We start from the raw sequence: 21,912 nt of genomic DNA, 5'->3' as shown, positions 1-21,912 counted from the left end.
TATTGAATAAAATCTTCCAACCATATACACTGATAGAAAGCAAGAAAAAACGCTAGGAAAGAAAACGCTAAAAATGTGCATGAACAAATTACCTCAGCAATCCCATAAGTGATGAACAACGTCATTATATCTATTGTATATTAGTTAGTGAATAATAATAGAAATGTATAATCTGTGTCTGTATATAATATACTGGCAAACCTGGAATGTACAGTACCTTTATTCCATGTGTAAATGGCAAAAATATCAAAAAATAACAATCCACGCTAATGAATAAAACAATACACCTGACTCAAAATATGCCGTGTAATATGTAATTTTATTACATAGTTTAATGCCTAAACCTATTTCTTAGTCAAGTAGATCATTTGCAGGCCATTTTTCAGGTTTCTACTTCCTTTGTGAATGCTTTTCTAATGTAATGAATCTGTAAGAACTAGAAAACTGCACTCAACGGACCGAAGAAGCATTATGAAGGATTGTGGTGGACGTTCGTACAAAGCCGTGCCTGTGCTCGCTAAGTTTGGTCAACATTTCTTGTTTCTGTCTCCCCCACAATTTAGAGTTTTCCTCCAGCTGAAAAAAGGCAAAACATGGAATCGACCATGAACGAAAAAGTGATCAGTGACCTTAATCCTTTGAGACATATACAGTCAAAGAATATCTCATTTTTTACCTGTGCCTCCAGTATTTGGACTCTTGCTTCAGCCTTCTCCAGTTTGTTTAGTAAACTCAGTTTCTCCTTGACTGGTAGTACCTCTTTTGTCTGAGGAGGACATGATTTGAGATTTCAGTAATTGCAAGGAAATTATAGTATATTCTACTGGACATACTGTATGGAGTCTTGACATTGAGCTGTACTGAGTCCTCATCCCTTAAATTAGATAAAAGTTTACACCACTTTCATATTACTGTGTTTGAATGCTGGCTTGAATGTGTGGGAGGTACCTGCACTGACTGCTGTATAATGACAGGGGCAGGCTGCCTGTGAATCCTGTCCAGCTCTTCACGGAGACGAGCGTTTTCTGCAGCCAGGGCCGACTCTACCTTTTCTGTATTGTGATCAGTCTTGCCTACACAGCATCGAGAGAAGTCGAGTGTCCTAGCCACATAAATTGTCGTGAATATAAATTTGCAGAGCACTTTATTAGGAACAAGTGTACACCTGCTTGCCATTATCCAATCAGCCGATCATGTGACAGTAGTGCAAGTAGTGGAGCTGACAAATCTGCAGAAATGATGTGATGATGATCATGTCAATGTGAACCAGAATCTCAAAGGAAAGTTTTAGTATTAGTGTGGTGTTCCTAATAAAGTGCTTGGTGAGTGTCTTTTTTCACCTCACCCAGTCCACTCACCTCTGTGCTTTTTCAACACCAGACTTTTGTCACCACTTTGTTTGGTCTTCTCTCTGAGTTTGCCATCTAATGCTTTCTCCATCCTCTCAATGACCTAAAAAATCGGGATAGCACAAGTATAAAGGATATTTCATAACATTTAACTGTTACATTTTATAGACAGAAGCATTCCCTGTTGAGAAATTGAATTGGTATACCAATGTGTGCCGAGTGGACAGCACTGCTAACTGTTCACCTTTTCCTGTTGTTTGACTCTGGCCTCCAAAGCTGCCATCTTTGCCAAGCGACTTTGGTGGTGCTGCAGATCCTCCTGCTGTTGCTGGTGGATTCCCTGAAGTTTCAGCAGCTCCTTCTCACTGTCATTCTTCTGCACAACACACATGAGAGGAAGACAGCAAGTAGAAAGCTACATAAACACTACAAATACACTGACACAAATTGCTTAACTTTAATTTGCGTAATGTGTCTAATGTGTTTCTTCTAACCTTGATCAACTCATTCTGCAGCTGATGAATCCTGTCCCTTTGTGAGACTGCCTTACTGGTCTCACTGGCCAGCTTGAATTTCAGAGAGGCTTCAAAAGAACAGCAGGGCAAAGCGCACACAGTGGAATAAATCTGGGTATAGATACACTTAAGTCTGTTATTTGTGCAGTTGAGAGTTAGCATTTGATATGTTACCACTGAAACAATTTCAAATTTAGAATGATGAACATGTCAAGTTGAAGACTTTTACATTTGAACCATAATGATCAAGAACAACCATCAATAATTCTTTTGAAATCTAATGGATTTTCTTTTGGATGTGACTTAAATCCTGTCCCTTGGCTTTGATGCCAACAGTGAGACCTTGAGGAACATCCTTTCACTGAGGGTCACAAACTGTCCTTCAGGAGATAAGGGATGTTACTACCCACAGAGCTTATCAGGGCCTGTGGCCTAAATGAGCTGCCTTATCACAAAATGACACAGTCTGCTTGGGAAGAGACACTCACAAGGATTAGCAAACACACAGTGGACCACCTTGCACATCACTACTTCATCTGCCAGTGAAATTCCCTTAAATCCAACGACATGGAGAGAAGGTTCAGCAGTTGCTAGCTGGGTAGTAAACTTTGAGACATTAATAAATCTGAACATTTGATCTCAACTTTTGAAGAGCAAGAAGAATCAAAGTTAGTGTTTTAGCATGGTTTTAATTCATGCTTGTGTTATAATATATTGTATGGTAAAATAATTAACCACAGAGTTTTGCTGTGGTTTACCTATACGGTCAGCAATTTCAGCCTTGGTCATGACGTCGATGTCTGTGTCATCCAGCAGATTTCGACCAAGGTCCTGGTGCAGAGACAGATCACTGCGGAGCTGGCTGTTTTCCGCCTCCAATGCCACCACCTGTGTCCTCAGCGCTATGATGTCCTCTGCCATCTTACTCATGGCAGCACGATAGTTTTCCACCTCCTGATGGAGAGGTGTTTCCTGTCAGTCTCACACAAGGAGCTTGAAGGGGGATATTTGTTACAGTGTGTTAACAAGAGTAATTCAATGCCCTATTTTTAATCCTCATTTCAAGCTTATCGGGGCTCATTAGTTGAGTGTTTGCGTTGCATGGGTACAATCTAGGTTGGTGTGAAGTGCAAAAAGGTCTGAAAACTATTTCCTGTTTTTTTTTTTAATCGGTTGCATATCTTTTCTACAAAATTCAAAAACATATAAGGACCAATGTCACACAGCTGTCAACACTATCCCCAGCAGCCCAGTGGGATGTTTTGATGTTGTGTGGTTCTGCATGATCATCCCCTCTAGATGTCTCTTCAACTCCATCTTTTGATAAAGTCCTCTAGGATGCAGTCAACAGGACATTTCTGTACATGAAGAGAATTTTAAAACATCCCAGCAGAAAATGCATATTGCATGTACAGTTTGGCATGAGGCTCAGTGTCTCAATAAATAATTGATTTCTCCTGGTTTTCGGAAGAGCACATAACATGAGAAATTAGTAATGGGACATAGCTGAGCCTAAAAAAGAAAATGATCTCATACAGTGTGATGTTCCTGTAATCGATTGTCTCAGGCTGGGTTGCAATGTATTCAGACCCCAGCTCTTGAATTCCAGAGGGACAATAACACCCTATCCTTCCAAGGTCTTTTGTCACGGAAGCTTTAACCAAGGATTTTGTGTAAATCCTAGTTGTGCATTCACGGTGCGTTGTACTGTGAAAGCCCATTTGCTGAAATGTACAGGCAAAACTCATGCCAAATTCTTGAGACTGCTTCAGTGAGACAGACTAAAGAAAAACACTGAATTTTAGAAGAATCTTCAAAAATTCACTGACTATAACTTCCTGTAAGGAAATCAGAGCTGCTTTCCAGGAATTGTTGAAGAGCTCTGTTATCAAGACATTTCTCTGTGTAAGGCATGTGTCTGTCCTCTGTCCGCATTGTTCCCTGGTCTGTCACATGCTCCTCCATCAGACAGGATTGAATGGAAACTGGGAGCAGGGTCCAGCTGCATGTGGAGGGAGAGGGGGGGTTGCGATTAGGGGATTCCAATCTTGGATGGTGTAGTTGTGACTCCCGTGGGACACAAGGGTGAAATTGAGCATCTAATTGAAAGGCCAGAGAGGAGGTGACAATCATGACTGTAGATGAGATGGTGTCTCTGTTGGGGGGCCCACAGGCATGATGGGAAGGACGGCTCCCCATGATGAGTCTGGAAAGTCCCTTCATATGTCAAAAATAAAAGGGGAGTCTCTGTTCCTGCTGGGGAATAGTGGAGGTTCCCTCCCCCCTCTGTGATTTGAAGACACTAAAATGGCCTTGCTGTCATACACACCATCCACTCAGAGATATCGTACCAAAGAAAGAAGGCAGCTGGATTGAAGCACGAGGATGTGATGTTTACATCTGTTATCATCACCATTATGCATGTGCAGCAGTACTATGCACTAATGTATGCACTGTCACTCTGAAATCATCCAATTAATACCAAGAAATCTGTCAAACTGCATGAATCAGCACATAATTCCAGTCAGTCAGTCTATCTAAACAGTGAATTTAAATAAGTAAATTTAATTATGAAGAAAAGATCACAGCAACAGGAGAAAATGCCAAGATATGCATATATAACACCCTCAGACCTCAGCATAAGTTTAGACCTCATCAACTCGATCCTCCTTCAGTGCAATCAGTCTGAGAAATGTTAATCTATTCTACTAGCTGCCATTTTGTCTCCCAACTGTGAGTTTCTGCTTCAGTATACTGTCTCATCTCACAGGCCTTCCCATGTCACTGTTCACTAACTAAACGTGACATTGGGGATTGCCTCACTGATTGATTGTAGATCATGTATTGATTATGTCCAGTCACCTTAGTTTGGAGGTCGGTGATCCCTGCCATGTTAGGATCATCTTCAAAGTCATGAAGGGGGGCTCTGAAGCATAGACGCATTTAATCAAAGTGACTCACTAGTGAAGTTAATGCATAAAATCATTTTTAGTCTTGTTGAAATACTGTTTATTCAATGATCGTCACAATAAATCCATGTCTCACACGTCTGTCTTACCGTTTATGTGGATGATGTACTTGATATGTGCGGTTTATGTTGGGTTTGTTGGCCTGTGTAACTTCTGCCCTCTGAGTAGATCTCTCCTGCTCCTGATAGGTTGTGTTTTGGAGCTCAGTCTTCGCTTCACTGGCAAAGTTCCGGTGATCTGGTAGGATCTGTGCGAGGGCATCATGAGATGGGAGGCGATATCCGTTCTTCTGAAGCTGTAGAAGAAATATTGTTTTCAGTGACAGAATCTATCTCCACTGCTTGTAAAAATGGTTTTGAACTGCAGTGAAACATGATTAAATACGGTGGATTTTCATTGGCTCTGTATCTGTGATTGGTGTTGGCAATCATTTTTATGCTGTGCTAGCCCTCCCAAATCCAAAATGGGTCTCTTAGGGTTTATGACCTCAATTGACCTCAAACAAAAGTAATCGCATATATGAAATCTCCAAGGCCAGTTTGTGGCAAAGGGAATGATTAACAATTAAATATTTTCCTAAAAATTGGGATTTAAAGTCAGAAGAAAAGGAAAATATTTAAAGGAAAAAACTGATTGATATTGGAATCACTATTATTATTATTACATGTACGGCAGGAAGTAAAGCCAATTTCAGCAAAACACGGGGCAACAAGGGTTAAATACACAGCAGAAGTCACAAGCAAGGAGCATTAACTCTTGGCTTGTGCGGAACAAGCAAAATGGTAAACAACCTCCCATATCAATGTGGGAGAACTAAATGACCTATGCAATGGTAACATTAAACCTAACAGTCCTGTTTTTACAGAAAACAAAAGCTTTTATCCAAAAAAACGTTGTAGCTATGACCTTCCCCTACTCACTGTGCTTGTATGTGGCCTGTTCTACCTCTTCATCTCTTGAATATAAAGGATGTTACATCACTATGCATACAGTACCCACTCTATATCAAGAGAGCTCTTAGTCAATAGCTCTAAAAACCTTCAAGTATGAGCCTTGTACATACAATGTACAACACCATCAACGGTCACGGTTGCCAGGTAGCAGAAATTCAAAGAAATGCCATGAAACAGAATCATTATCTATTATCTTCCCACCGGCTCTCCCTCCAACACAAATACCTCCACACTGTCAGAGCGTACCTTCACAGCTGCAGGGCTGCTGAGTGATTTTGTCTTTTTTGAGGCCTTCATCCAACAGCAAATGTCAGAGTCCTCACTAGAAGAATGAACATGTAACTGATGGTGGATGTGAAAGTTGGAGCTGTGTCATCAAGTTAGAGCGATCAACCTGTTACCACAACAGAAGCCTTAGCAACATTTTCAGGCCAATGAGAAGGATTCCTGTTGTGTACAAAACACTGTGGTATCATGTTTTATAATCGAGAGTTCAAAGTAAAACAACAATACATTATGTATTTGTATCAAGAATTTCAAAATCCCTCTTTTGTACTGATATAAAGTAACAAAGTACATTTACTCAAGTACTGTACTTGTGTACAGTATTATTATAGATTCAGCTACCAGGCAGTATGTGAATTAGTTAAAATCAACTCCACCTTTACAAGCTTCAGCATTAAAGTAATAATAATAAGTGTCTATTAATAAATTGTTCTGAAATGGGCCACTCTGTGTGATGAGTACTTTTACTTTTGGTGGTTTCAGTGTATTTTGATGCTATTATTTCTATGCTTCAGTAATATTCTGAATGTAATGTCTTTTATCTGTAAGAGTATTACTACACTGTGGTATTGCTACTTTTAGCTGTACGTTTAGTTAAAGGCCTGAGTATTTCTGACAGCAATGCTCTTTTGTATCCTACCATTATTAAAAACAAAATAAAATCAAACCTTATATTTATGCCTGGAAGCATTAGGTAAGAATCAATGGAATCAAAGGGAGGTTCCTGCTCAGTAAATACCAGCCCCCGGATGAATTCTGTCTTTAGCCTGGATAAGCAGATTGATGGGGACTGACTAATGATTTCTAAATGACGTGCTGTGCAGCACCTGTGGCGCCTGCTGAGCATTTATTCCCAACTCCACTCAACTCAGTGAGGGTCTGATGTCAAATCACCAATACTGTGTGAAAGAAATATTTCATTTCAGTGAGAGTTGGGTTTAAAACAATTTTATAGAAAAACAAAGCAAAATATAAACAAATTGTCACTGTCAAGTAAAAACCATGTATCTCCAAATTTGAAAGTTTTCAGGGAATAAAAAACAGAATAAGTGTTCTGTTGTTTTCTGCTTGAGCTAAAGTAACCATTTAATTTGATTATCTGAAATATACAATGTCACAAAGATGAATACGAAGAGATACATGTTTCTGTGTGTACACATACTTCCATGCAAATGTATGTGAAACCCTCAATAGCTGTGGATCAATAACTTTTCTGCTTAGGTTGCTCATTAGTGGTGAGGCTGGGAGTGACAATCACTGATGTCACAAGATCTGACTGAAACTAATTGATAAAAGTGGGGGAAGGGAGGAAGAATACATTTGAGAGGTAAACAGTGAACTTCTTTCACATGCAATTAGCAAAATGTCCTGCTTTAGCCGTTTGTTTTCAGTTGGACACAGATTATTTTAGCAAAACAGCTACGAAAAAAAATAGTGACCAAATACATTTTAATAAATCTTTGTTCAAATATATGCTTTTCCAAAGTAAACGAATAAACATGTGCGTGGATCTCTCTGCTGCAGCTTACCATTTAAAAATCCTACTCTGTTCAGTTTTTAGATAAATATTTTCAGAGCTGACTGCTTTAATTCATGATAAATAATTCACTCGGTGCTTGCAGCTATGTGCTTTGCTAGAAGACATAATCTCTTGTAATCCAACAAGGGAAAACCTGTACAACTGAAAACACTTCCCGCAGAGTCTAATATCACATTATTATGTATGAAATTGCCTGGCAAATTTACAGAATCCTCAGAACGAAATAATTCATATTCACATGTTGTTCTTGGTGGTCGCTGCTCGTGTTCAGAATGTCTCTGACCCTGTTACATATAATCTGTGAAGAGCCTGGGAGGGGAATGGGATGTGTGACGTGTATCCCCATACAGGAGAGTGGTCAGGGGTGGGAGTGTGGTGGGGTGAAGGGGGGGTCTCAGTGACAGAGTCTCGGTCTGTGGCTGGAGCTTTTGGTAACATAATCAGAATTCAGCACACAGCCTGCAAAATGCAGCAAATGGGCTCTTCATGGGAGTGACAGCTCTGAGTCTGCTGCCACACAGAGCTTCAATTAGCCTGCCAGAGCAAGGCGGCTCCCAGGAGCTTTCTCTACCTCCCTCCCTCTACATATTCCACCTTTTCTGTCCACCACCTTTTCTGTCGACCTTTTTTTTTTATTCCGTCCTTCATCTGACCCAGAATGTTTTTCCCTTTTTTCTCACATTTACGCTCAGCATCCTCCCCATTCATCCTGCTTTCTCAACCCTCCCATGCCAAGGTCTGCACAAAACAAGCCAAGCGGAAGTACTTGCAGTGTTTTAATGGACACAGAGGTAAAGGGGGCAATGGAGAACTGATGACAATTGAAGCAGAACAGAATAAAAAAACAGAGAAAAGAGGATGTGGTGCCTTACACAGATGGTCTGTTAGTCACCACAGGAATTCAACACAACAGTGCTCAGTTCCTGTTCGTTTGCACATGTCTGTGCTGCTGCACTGAAGATCTTAATCAAGGAATAATAGCATTAAAAGGGAGAAGCAACTGTTACAGAGTCCCACTTATCTTTAACAAGAGGACATTAAAGTATTCTTTTCTCATAAATATACACTCTGTGTTCACCCTGTGGTTGGAAATGGAGATGTAAATACAGACGGTTTTATTTTGATAAACCTGCTCATTAATGTTGATATTCGGTTTAGACATTGGATATGTTCCGTAAGATCATAGCCATTATTAACTATTGTTACTTGCTAAGATGACATTTTTGTTTATATTCTTTTACATGACACAGAATTCAAGTGACTTTAAATCTTTACAGGCCATTGACTGCTACATTTTTGTCAAACTAATCTAATCTGTATAATTCTCATGCACCAAACAATAAAAGCCTTCATCAGTTGTAGAACTGAATCATATCTGGTTCTGCCAAATTCATAATAATTGATCTGCATTTAGGCTCTATGTGCAATAACACTCAAAAATGTAAAATTGAGTTCCAGCTAATTGTTGTTCCAACCTGCTGTGACTAAAATGTGTCTTGTGGCACCAAAAAATGTAATTACTAGGCTCCCCTGAGAAAATGACATTTTGCTCTGTATGTAATTACATCTGTGCCCTGTCAGCAAAACAAAATCACATCTGCAGTGAGCCGTTACCGGACTGTGGGTATAAAGGATTTTAAAACATGGCAGTAGAGAGGGAGGAGGAAGGCAGAGAGAGGGAGGAATGTGTCAAGGGCATCATGCAGCTTTGATTCAAGGACGTGTGAGGCTGAGAGCCAGTACTACTCCCTATGAGGTCCACAGTGAGAGCAAAGCCAAGGATTATGAGTAAATCAACGTCTGTCAATTACAGTTATGTTGCCCGGAAACCACAACACTCCATAAACAAACAGGGCATATACGTAAAAGCAGGGTCAGCCCTGAGTATAATGAAAAGAGCGGCCAATGAGTGCATCCATGCACAGCCCAGTAACAACTGTGGGGCTGGGTATATTGGGTTGAATTGTTTGAATATCTTGACTAGATCCTTCTACACATTAAATTAACAAATTAAGAGCTTCTTTTAAGTGTAACCTGAGGTAAACAGGAGCTCATGTCGTGTCTATTATCATGCTTTTGTGTAAAAAATAGAGCAGGGGTACCTACCTATAACTTCCCAATCACAGCCATGACAGCAGCACATCATAATGTCCCTGATACCTAAAAGAAGAACAAAACAGTTGCTTAGGGACTATCAAAAGCCTCTTAGAGTCTTAGGGACAAATTCAAATTAAGATTCTGACATCGTAATTAATCTTATCATTGATCTTATGCTTTTTTTCAACGTAAAATTTAGTAGCTGTCAGATTAATGTCAAGGAGCAACAGCTTTAAATCGACTGAAGCACAAAATGCATAAAATGTAAATACTCGAATAAATTAAACTTTAAATTTGTACGTTAATACAGAAAGAGGGTAGAATTCCACCACTGCAAAAAGTTCAAATTGGTTTCAGAGATCAGAGTAAGGAGACTAAGCGAGCCAAAAGTTCAAAACTGATGTTTAAATAGCTTTGAAGGAAAACAAAACAGCAAACCAAATCCATGATAGAACATACATAGGCCTTTTAATTTCTCTGTGTTTTCTGTGAATTCAATAACCCAACATGCATTGGTAGCATGAGTAAGCGTCTGGGGACAATGAAGTAATCTGAACCAGCCCTAAAGCCTCCAGCAGGTTGGTCTCCAGGCCACACTCAGCCACAGCACAGCGAGTATCAGTGACTGCTTTTCCCCACCGGCTCAACGTGACCTTTCCAAAATGCTATACAACCGAAGCTTAATGGCTAACACACCAGCTGACATTTACCGAAGCCAGCTTGCCATCAAATAGTTCAGAGAAGCAACAAAAACGCTAATGTTGCTTGTATCCAAAAGGGCCCCCCCCCCCCCACCGCTCCCCCCGCCCCCCACCCAAGAGTGAGAGGTAGGGAGAGATGTGTGAAACTTAGCACAGTGCATCGGTATCTGAAATAAACTTTAAAAACATACTTTTCAAGAGAGTTTACAGAAATTGTCCAATAGCACAGTGGGGCATCATGTTGGGTAGCTACAACAACAAAACAAACATATCCACATGGACTAAACATATCTGTTTAAAATTAAAAGCATGCCACGTCCTGTCTGAGGCTGTGGAAAGGGCTTGAAGATTGATGAGAGAGTGGTAGGCACGCCTGTTGTGTTATACATCATTCCCATTTTGGCAGGACTGTCACTGCGATTGAATTTACATCAGAGAGTGGACAAGTGATGTAACAATGTCAACACCCAGCCACACACCCTTTCCTGAAAACATGGGTCTGAGGTCAGACAGCCAACTGATGTAATTACAAAGCTTAGGGAGAAACACCCTAGATACCGTAAGGAGATGGATGTCTTGAAAACATTATGTGTCTGAAAGCCGATGACCTGCATCTTGATTATTCCAGTATGAGAGAACAGGTCAGAGGAGCAACTGCCATAGAAGAAAGGGTCAATGGATCCAAATAATGACCATATAAATTATCCCCATTCCAGTGTACATTACTGTGGAGAAGATGGCTATGAAGAGTGCTGTTTGGTATGCATTCATCAGTCATAGCTTCTATGCAACCTTGGAAAAGAACCTTTATCATGTGTAGAGAGGAATTAATGGCATTAGCCAGGGGTCCATCAGAGGGTTAAAGACCTTACATTAGCTTCATATCGACCAAGGAGAGTGAAAGCGCAGGGGGCTGACGGGATATTTTGCAGTCTGCATGCATGATTTACATTTCTAAAATCAGATAAGACTGTGGAATAGACAAGTTAACCCTTCAACCCTTTTTTGTGCGGAACAATGCTCCAGTCTTTAATGACCAGGCTGGGCTATTCAGTAGGGTTCCATGATGGACAGCCCTGCATAGATGGACAGATGATATAAGCCATTAGCTGGAGCATAGCTGACACAAGACAAGCTAGACAATAGCTGACACTGCTGGAACAGCTTCATTGTGAAGCAGCAGCACATCTGTATTCAGGGATGATTGTGAGGTTAAACATTTAGCTGAGGTGGGAATAGTGGAATAGCTTTAAATCTGTTCTACACGGTCTGCTCCAGCTGCAGAGTATAGATACAGGCCTCCACATGGCACTTCAAACAGAGCAGCCCAAGACCAGCCCAACCTGCATGCCAGACAGGGGCCAAGGAGCTCCCACCATTCCCACTACACCCTTATCAGAGAACAGCAGGAGAATGAAGTAAACAACTGAGGAATTAGCTGTAAATAAGCCTTGTAAGAGCTGTTTTAGTGACTCTGTTGTCTGTTAAATGTTGAATCATGGAGTGCTGTACACAGGGTTTGGTAAATACAATTCCCAAGAAATGCCTCTCAAGTAAGTTAAATTGGAAATTTACATAAATGGTGTTTTCTTGTTCACTCCAAGTGATAATAATAATAATAATAATAATAATAAACACATGCCTGAGGCTCTTCCATATAACAGCTGTCTGAACCTTGGCTTATAATGACCCTCAGTGTTCAAGGTCTCCAAAGCTCTCAGCTCTTGTATTTGGAGTCAGAGTCTGAACCGCCCACTTCATGGTTCCCCCTCCCACACATGGCTGGTTTGCTGCAGAGCCTTTCTTTCTGCTATTGTCTGTCAAGGCCAGCGTGTATCACATCGGCTTTGCCTACATTTCAGTCCAAGCCTTATTTGTAATGTACCGTGCCAAATTCCTGTTGGCCTTGTTGATTACATTATCGGTTTTCAATTTCAGTGATTAAATGAAAAAAAAAAAAAAAAAAGAAACAATCACTGTCTGCATTCCAGCACAAACACAACACCGAGATGGAAAATTCCAACAGCAGGTTAGAAAGGTATTTATGAGAAAAGAGAGACAGTCAAGGTTGGACTCATAATCATAAGAGGAATATATTTTACACGTGAAAAGATGTGAACAGTTTCAGTTAATACTGTTACCAATTGGTGTCCTAAAACTAGAAAACATAATTTTTTACCAAAAATTAAACTCACTTGACAATTTATTTGTAATGGTCAAACTATTCAAAACAAAATCAGATGATCACAATCCAGGAGACACTTCACAGTGACAACACATAGTCACTAGGTGTCACTGTGGCCCCACTTCATCGTCTATCAGCTGATTGTCCGACACTAACCTCTCTCAGTACCGCCTCTTCAATGGGATGCCTACACTACTGTGTCTAAACTGCACAGCTGCAATGTGTGGAAAGTGTCTGTAAGGTTATTACTATTCAAGACCACTTCCACTCTTCCTTTCCCTTCTGTCTGCAATACTCTCAAAACACAACAGTGCCCGGCAGCGGGGGGGGCTTTGGAAATTACTGTACGCTGCAGCTCTGCTGGAGTAGGACTGCATATATTATGCTGCATCTGAACCTGAGGTCCTGCCTGTAGGGAGTACAACAGCCCTGCCAATAAAAACACACACAAAGGATTTCACACATGCTTACTGTTATTGTTGAAACAATTGCAGTGGTGATGATGCTCGGAGAACAGTTTGACAATCAAATCGAAGATAATTTTAATATGATGCTGACTGATATCACATGCTAGGTTGATTTCACTAAATGATTAAAAGCAGAGAGATCACACGTAACAAGACTGACAAAAACATGCTTTCTAAAAGGGACAAATCATGTCAATACTTCTTATCCTATCCCTCTCTTTCTTTCTCTCCCTTCACATTCATACCTTTCAGCCATATAACACAATAATGCACAGTGGAAGTATTAATGCAGGGGAAATCTACCTGACTGCTGCTATCAAGCCTCTGTTTGTTCTGACTGATGGGGGAAAAAAAGTAATCAGATTCTTTTCAGAGCAGCCATTGCACAAAATCAATACTATATAAGGAGGCCTGATGAATTTGAAATTTGTACTCAGAGTGAGTATTGATCAGTCACAGTCAAAAGACTTTTGAAAGCCCATGTAGATTTACAATCAATATGTAGTTTAAAACACAAAACTCTACGGTTATAAATCTAACATCACTTAGAATGCATGTGAGTAATAGCTATGCCATTAATCTGTTTATTTTAAAATAACTTAGCTTGATCATAGTGTAACATACAAAGCTGCTATAGCTTTTGTATTCATCAGATAAAATGCGGACACATACAATATCACTGAGACTCTAGCGGGAGGACTTACAGAGAGCTGGTCTGGGCGTGGTGCTTTTGCCTGGGATGGACAACATGAGCAAAGGACCCCTCCTCCTGGCCTGCCTCAAGCAGGAGAGATGGGACGGAGACTGGGAGACCGCATGGAGCAATCAATAGAGATTCTGGACAGCACCCAGATGCTGGATTAAATACCACCACACAGTCAATGCATTACGCCAGGCATTAATGGCATCAGTATTTTCAATGATATTATAGAAATGCAAAATTCATACGTGATTAATAAAATGCAATTACATATTATTTTGCATTGGTTATGTAACCTTGATACTCTTGAAAGACTCATGGTATCTGAGAGAACATTGCAGCGTAGTAGACGGAGCCTGCATCATGTGAGGTTGAAATTATCTCAGTCCAGTCTTCCTCTGGCTCATCAAAATAAGAGCTGTGTGCTGGAAGGTATTCTCCAGACTCCTATCTAATATCATTAGGAGCGGATATACAAAGCCTGGACTAATCCAGATGTTCCCCACAATTACATTTTAGCCTCTTAGAGATATGTGGCCATTGCAGTTCACTACAATAACGCTTTCTGGGCAGTTCATAATAATTAAGTCACTGGCTGGGGATGGAGTCTGATAAAAATACTTATGAGTCCCATTCATACTTAATTCACTTTCAAAGATATTTCAACCAGGGCCGCAATTAAACACTATTTTCATTGCCAGTTAATCTGCAGTTTGTTTACTTGATTAATTGATTCATTATAGTGAAAAATGCGTGTTATGATTTCCCACAGCTCAAAGAGATGTATTCAAATTGCCTGTTTTATTAGACCAACAGCACAAAGACATTCAGTTTAGTCATATGGGTCAAACAAAAGAGACAAATCTTCACGTTTGAAGAGCTTGAATTAGTAAATGTTTAGCATTTTTTGCTTGACAAATGATTTAAACAACTAATTATCAATTATCGAAAACAGTGGAAGATTGATTTTGTGTGGATCAACTAACTCATTAATCATCTACATGTTGCTCTAATCTAAGCTAAGACCTTTTGCAACAGTCAAAATATAAGATGTCTGCCAGACTTATATAAAGGGAATTACCTATGGGGCCAAGGACTACATAATGAATATTTACATTGGCAACAGCTCAGATTCAAATGAGAACTTTAAACATGACCAAAAAACAACGGAGCATTGTTGTTCAAAGCAACACAGAAATACTATGTTTAAATCTCAGTGCCAGATCAAAGTAAAAGTTAAAAGTTCAGCTGGAGCAAAGACACACATACTGAATAACATTTGTAGAAAACAGATTAGCCAACAGGATGAGGATGCTGCATGCATCTCAGAGACAGACGAGCCAGACTCTGCTTTCTATCTTGCAATTTGAATCCTGGCTCACAAATGGATCCTTCATTAACCTGGCATCTGGAGGTCATCTAATAAGCAGACTTTTCCTTGGAGCACAACTCCAATCTGTCTCTCTGAAATGAGGGTGCTGAACTGCGAGGAGCGCCAAGGATGTGTATCGTCTGTGTCTGTGCATGTTTGAGGAAAAAGAGAGACTGTCACAGAAGAAATAGGCACTAAGCTATGCGCAGTCACACCATCCTGTCTTTGTCTTCTTAACATTTGTTTGTCCTGCTTGTCTGGCCCACCTGCCCACTGACACATGAATTATTCTGAGGGGATGTTCTATCAAATACAGATTAAATGGGCTATTGAACCTTTCGATCTTTCTTGTTGGGCCAGCTCCCCCAATCTAAAGCTGGACTAGTAATTTATGGTGTTGTAGAGTCTAACACACCAATCTTCAGCCTCAGTGCAGGAGTGTAATGAGAACAGCTGCAGAGATAGGCACTGTCAGAGCGCAGCAGTGATGATGTGCCTCTCCATCCAGCAGCAGGCAACCAGTTGCAACGAAGCCCCCCTGGCACTGTCCATGGTTCTGAGGAGAACAAAAGCATCAAAGCCAGAGCTCTCCTCCTCGCTCCTCTCATACGGGAGGGGCCGAGCTGTGAAGGGGGAGGCACCATGTGTACTTGATTCAATTAGGCAGTCTGTGAGGCCTCCCCTGGGAGCGGGCTGCAAAGAAGGGGGCTGCAGGCCTGTCTAACAAAGACGTTCAGCCCACCCCTTTGCCCCGAATGAATCCACCTCATTAGTCAGCCGAGTAAGTGTTGATCATCTCAAACCGTGTCCTCACCACACAACAGTAAGAGCAGGAACAGATCTTCTTCTGACTCTCTGTCAGGCTGAAGAGAGGCAACATGAAAGAATAAAAAACAAAACAACAACAACAAAAAAAAAACGAGAAGAACAATAGCTTTAGCTAAAGCTATAGAGGTACCTAGTGTACAATGCAAAGCAATGCACCGCTAAAAACCTTATTTTGTGCATTTTATATATACTCTATATTTCATCTTCCATGTCATGATTACTAGTTAAAATTGCTTTTCTGTAAAAGTTAATATATACTTCTTTTTATCCATACAAGTTGAGCCATTGCAGCGCAAACAGATATTAACACAGGAATTCAGAATGAAAATAAACCAGCTGCAATATCTCTGTCGGTCCAGGCTGTGTGAGAGCATCAATACAAAACCATATCTCTTGGCAAACATCTGTCGTATCCATTATCTGACTCCCACCACTGAAAGTCCTACATGTTTCAAAGTTTCCTCTGTATCACAGAGAATAAGTAGAGCATTCAGATCTTTTGAATGCCAGACAGATAGATGTGGTCCGGCGACATTAGTATTCATTTTCCATCCTGCTGGTCCTTTGAAACACAGCAGATGTCTGTGTTTCTGTGTTTGCACGTTGTCAGAGTTGCTTAGAAGCAATGGAGGAATTTTAAAGGAAAAAAAAATTGAAACATCTGGCAGGTCTGCCTTAATCAGTGCTACACTATTTCTGTCAACACCTATCTGTTCAAAAATATCTTCAAGATCATTATACAGCAAAGTGAAACATGGCAGGCTGAAAAAACATGTTAATGCAGTGAGTTATAATATAGCAGTAGGTAACACAGGCCAGATTTGAGGTTGGAAGTTTTCGGATAAGACCGCAGTGTGATATATGGTATTTGATCCCTCAGGAGACTTTTGGCTCTCATGGTTATATTAAGCACCGTGCAATAAATCAGACTTGAGCTGTTTCCTTTTAATCAAATTCTTGTGATTTGTACAAGTAACTACTAGTGTGCCACTGTCATCGCAGATGAACAAAAAACAAACCTATCAGTTCAGTCACAGCCACAACTGCTCGTGTGCACTCATATCCACCGACAGGCCCACCAACCTGCAGTCTGACAGTCACACCTGCTGTGCTCTGGGACCACTTGGCTGTTTTAGCAATCATTGCCATCATAGGAACCAGAGATAATTACACAGCTTCCACCCACCAGGCTGGCCTGCTTCGCTAAAACCGTATTGCTCCAGTGCAGCAATAACACTTGTCTAAATGAATGCACACCACTTTACTGCACAACTGACAGCGCCCATTTATTCTGCCGTCCAACTGGAAAGAAAAAACAAATTAATTTGGCACTTAAGGCCCCCACCGGTGTGAATAATATATCACCGTTCCCCCAAACCACCACCCCGTCCTAAAATCACTATCATTCAGTCTGTTTTTATAATTCTCGGCTTTAGCTAACACAACAGCTAAAGAGTCTTCCATCAAAGCCTTTTTACATTTATACAGAGAGATGAATCACTGGTGTTTGATCTCAATCTGTTCTCATCAGCATTGTCATTTATCTTGTGCTATTATTACGTTTGTCTAAAACAAGCATCTATTCACTGTCTCTCCTTTAAAGACAATGGAAAATGTCCATCTGTCAAACTAAAGAGATGGGCAAATTGTAATAGTGCTCTGGAGACAAACTAATTGAGCTACACGTTTTAAAAAAAATTTAGTGTTGAGTTTTGAAAGTCAGTATCAGGTTTATGGTGCATTTGCTTGTTAGCCACCATTTCTTTGTTCACTTCACACTGTGTAGTTTATGGTCTGGGTGTCAGAATAACAGCTCTCTAACAATTATCACTTGTGCACCCAGATCCCAGTAACACCTCTCCTCCTCCCCTTGGGGAGGACAGACATTGGGCTTTACACTCTCTTGTGCCCCATTATATTTATGCAAATGAGAATAAAATCAGGGGAAATCAGGGGGCATCCTTTCCTGTTAGTGCTAATTAGCAATGAATGCTATATTGTATACATTATGCATGAGATCCCGCTGTATGCAGCTATACATTGTGACCTTGAGCACAAGGCCAAGTTTGGATTGTAACACCAATAACTCTTGATTTCTACACTTTCTGACAGCGTACACACAGTCTCAGCCAAACAGCGACAAATTCTGTACACATCTGCAATAAAATGTTGAAGTGACAGTCTGGAGAATACCTTTTTGAAAATCATTGTGGGAACATAATTCTTAATAGTGTAACGCTCAAGAGACCCATCCTGGCTGCACAGAGATCTATTAATACTGTATGGCTAAAGCTTGCCAATGAATCAGACCTCATAAAGGAGCCAAACAGCGGGAGAGAGGCAGCAGGGACATAGGTGACGAGACACATCACATTCAAGATTGCCACTCTGCTCCCGAGAGCTAGTAAATGGTATTTTCACAGATCCTATAAAAGAGGCTGCATTATGATAATAATGTTGAAAAGCAATTATTAAAGAGCAATAAAGTATGTTTAGTACCCTCTCCAGGCAAGTGGTGCAGATATTTTTTTAGTAACTGAGCTAGGATGTGAGACCTGGGGCCCCAAAGCTATCTGGTTGGCTTCATGTGAAAAAGAAAAGAAAGGAAAATGATTTCTGACAAAGTAGGCATGAATATTTTCTTTGTTATAGTTGAGTCTTTTAAAAAAGCAAACCTATTTCTTAGCTAATCTTGTTTTAAACCGAATACAAGGTTTGTGACCAAGTTCAAAATCATTGACTCCTGAGGAAACAGAGAAAACATCTACTGAAAACGGAGATAAAATGAACCCCTAAATCTGGCCAATATGGAGTGTAAAAATGAAAAGCATCCATGAAGGAAAGCAGTGAGGATTAAATGCAGAGTTACAATGATATAAATCATTACCGCAGAGGTAAGGAGTATGTGATATACTACAAGTTATTAAAATGATTTAAACTGAAAATGACCAAAAATCCAAACTTCTTAATGAAGCTCACAAAGTGCTTAAATCAGGAATTGCAGCATTTAGTGATTCTAAAAGTCACTTACACAGTATGTAGATATTTCTGACAGAACAAAACATCATTATTTGAAGTAAAAAAAAAAAAAAAAAAAAAAAAAAAAGATATCAGAGTTTTTTCACTGGTTGTGACTGAACATCATGTCATGCTGACAGCTAGCGTGTTTAAATCCATGAAGAAAATCAACAATTCACCCTTCCCCTGAATGTACAGTATATCTATAACAATAAAGGAAAACAGTCCAACAGGAAACACAAAGAATTGTGGTTGTCATGACAATATATTTAAAACCTTGTGAAACAGGACACTATGTACCACCTGTAATGAAATACAGTATAGCAGTGAAAAAGTATTACAAGTTAAGCATAAGCAATTAAGCTCCTCACTCACCCTGAGGAGAACCATTTTCACCTTCATCCCCTTCTGCCCCATTTCTGATATCAGCTTCCTGTGCAGCTCCTGGCGGAGGAGCCATGTGAATACAGCGCTAACTTACACAGAACAGCAACACTCAACTCTGCTGGAAGGATTCAGGGCACATTCAGAACTGTGTAAACATCCCTGATTTAGCAACAGTTTAGTTTCACATATTCACCCATACATGTTGGACTATGTTACCATGTGGTTATGGAATACTCCAACGTCAGAGCAGCAGCTCCAGTAAACAATGGTTGCAAAGTCTTGCTGCAGAAACCGAAAGCTGTGGTTCCACACAGGCTTTGTCTCGAGGGAAACAACCTTGGAGACCTGCAGCGAACACATGGGAGGAGCACAGCAACACACAACAAAGACTGTGGGCTCAGGAAATTATCTGCATTCATCAAAAATTTAAACATACTCTGAAACCATCTTTAGTCTACTGTGAATCTATATTAAGCACAGCTTGTGCCTGGGTTAATAAGAGAGTCTCTGGGCGGGACTGAGAGGACATGATGATCAACAGTTGGCACAGCGAGGCTGATCCCAGCAGGCAGTGCTGTTGTGGCATAGCTGGGGTGCGAGCATGCCCAGCACCTGGTTAGAGTCCTGAGGGGAGCTGGCAGATGGTAGTGACGCTAGGGCGTGCAAAAGAAGGAGGGCGCCTGCAGGTGAGGCGAGGAGGTAGTGCCAAACAGAGGCTGGGGGGGTCGGGCAAGGGGACTCCAATGGACTGGGCTGTAGAGGGGTCACAATATGCCCCAGGCAGACAGATGTTCCAGCTCATTAGGGCTTATAACACTGGTCTGCATCCTTTACTGAACAAATGAATTATTTATTTCTGTAATGTCTGCATCTTTCTGTAACCTGTCTCTAACTCCCTTGAAGTATTTTCTGGCTCTACGCTACAATGTAGCTCATACTGAACATACAGCGCAGACTGCTTCGGTGCATCTATGCGTTCTGCCAGAATGAGCACTGTTTAGAAACACACACAGATTGCCAAGAGTGTCATTTACACCCCGTCTGATGAGTGCTTATCCACGGGGACCTTTGAGCTTAAAATGTCATTGGCTGAGGGTCCTCTGAGCGCACACAAAGGTCACCAGTGACACCGGTTCCAGAGCTCCTTATTGATTCCCAATCTACCGCCATTATGCCTGACAATTACAGACGGAACAGAAATTTTAATCATGGAAATAAATTCAGTGTGAGGGTGTATCTGGAATTGTAATGTAGTGCCAATACATGTATAATTCAATCTAAGATCAGGGATTCCTCTGTGTGTTGGTGGACACTTTTCCCACTGCTGCATCAACATGTGCCACGATTAATGATGATATTAATACTTTCAGTGTTAATATCGAACAAATGCTGTCAAAACAATTTAAATTCAAGACAAATTTTAAATATTAAAAAATGGTGATGTACAAACATCACGTCACAAAAAGGGACATGATAGGCTGACAGAATAGGCATCTCCATCACCATGCTATTAAAGTAAAAGTGATAGAAGCAACCATTCAGTATTTAGCTACAAATATATATTATCATAGCTTGGTGTTTGACGCAGCTCATGTTTTTTTTTTTGGTTTGTTTTTTGTTTTCCCTTTTTTTGGTTTTGTTTCTGCACCTACTTGATGAAAAAAAGGTTGGACACACAGTAGCTCTGACATCAAACAGAAGCTAAGTACAACCTTAGATGAAAGCAGAAGTAAACTGACAACATTAATTGTAGAATCAATTGCAAATACTTTGATACCACGCAGTAATTAGATGCATGTCAGCCTCAAACCTAAAATTCTAATTACCCAGTTTGCCTAGATTATCGTTAAAGTAACGCAACAATCACTAGGACTGCGTGGCCTTTCACAATTATTTTTAGAGTACGGCATATTTGTTATTTAGAACTGAAGACATCTTCATATTTTAAACTAGCAAAAAACAAACAAACAAAAATAGAGCTGTGTGGCTGTATGGAGAGTGTGAGAGTGTATGAAGTGGCCTGTCGCCTGCCTAAGCACAGATGGTGGCAGAGCAGGATGTACCGACCTGTAATTGTGCCCACATGCACGTGCACACATACACACTCAACACACACATGCATTCAGAGTAATGACATATGCATGGGTGCATATGTAAATACACCCCTCATACATACACACCCACACATAGGTCCTGATCAGCCAAGTCGAGAGCTCATTCTATGGCTCAGGAAGTGACTGCAGATAGACAGATTGGTCATTTAAGAAGGCATCACACTTGTTTTACAAAGATCAGAAGTCAAAACCCAACCTACTCCTAATTCTTTAATCAAAATTGTTTCTCTCCTTTTTCAACAGTGATGCAAGACATCCAGACATGTCGATCAAAGGCTGACTGCAGTTCACAGAGACATCCAAGGCCAAGCAGGATAATTAGTGCACCGAAACGATCAATACGCCTCGCGTGGGGGTTGTATGCAGAGGAAAAAGCAATCTAAGGAAGAGTTGGAAGAGAACTGCAAGGGAAAGCAAATTCCAAACAGGCGG

At 40.5% G+C, this 21,912-nt stretch overlaps 1 protein-coding gene across 1 annotated transcript; it reads right to left on the bottom strand.

Annotated features, from left to right (window-relative positions):
* Window positions 1-450: 450 nt before the first annotated feature.
* On the bottom strand, window positions 451-20,536 carry ccdc33 (coiled-coil domain containing 33). The gene is made up of 13 exons (XM_041038218.1): window positions 20,531-20,536; window positions 19,979-20,119; window positions 19,583-19,711; window positions 19,355-19,423; window positions 4,943-5,128; window positions 2,623-2,818; window positions 1,844-1,932; window positions 1,594-1,725; window positions 1,359-1,452; window positions 1,178-1,228; window positions 949-1,073; window positions 677-766; window positions 451-576 (listed from the first exon to the last, which is right to left on the bottom strand). Exons 1-13 carry the CDS (start codon window positions 20,534-20,536, stop codon window positions 451-453), a joined length of 1,434 nt encoding a protein of 477 aa, XP_040894152.1.
* Window positions 20,537-21,912: the final 1,376 nt, after the last annotated feature.

Source organism: Toxotes jaculatrix, chromosome 5 (assembly GCF_017976425.1).
Source record: "Toxotes jaculatrix isolate fToxJac2 chromosome 5, fToxJac2.pri, whole genome shotgun sequence".
Lineage (NCBI taxonomy): Eukaryota > Metazoa > Chordata > Actinopteri > Toxotidae > Toxotes > Toxotes jaculatrix.
Note: the sequence above shows the minus strand (reverse complement) of the source record. Positions and strands in the feature narration are given on the sequence as shown.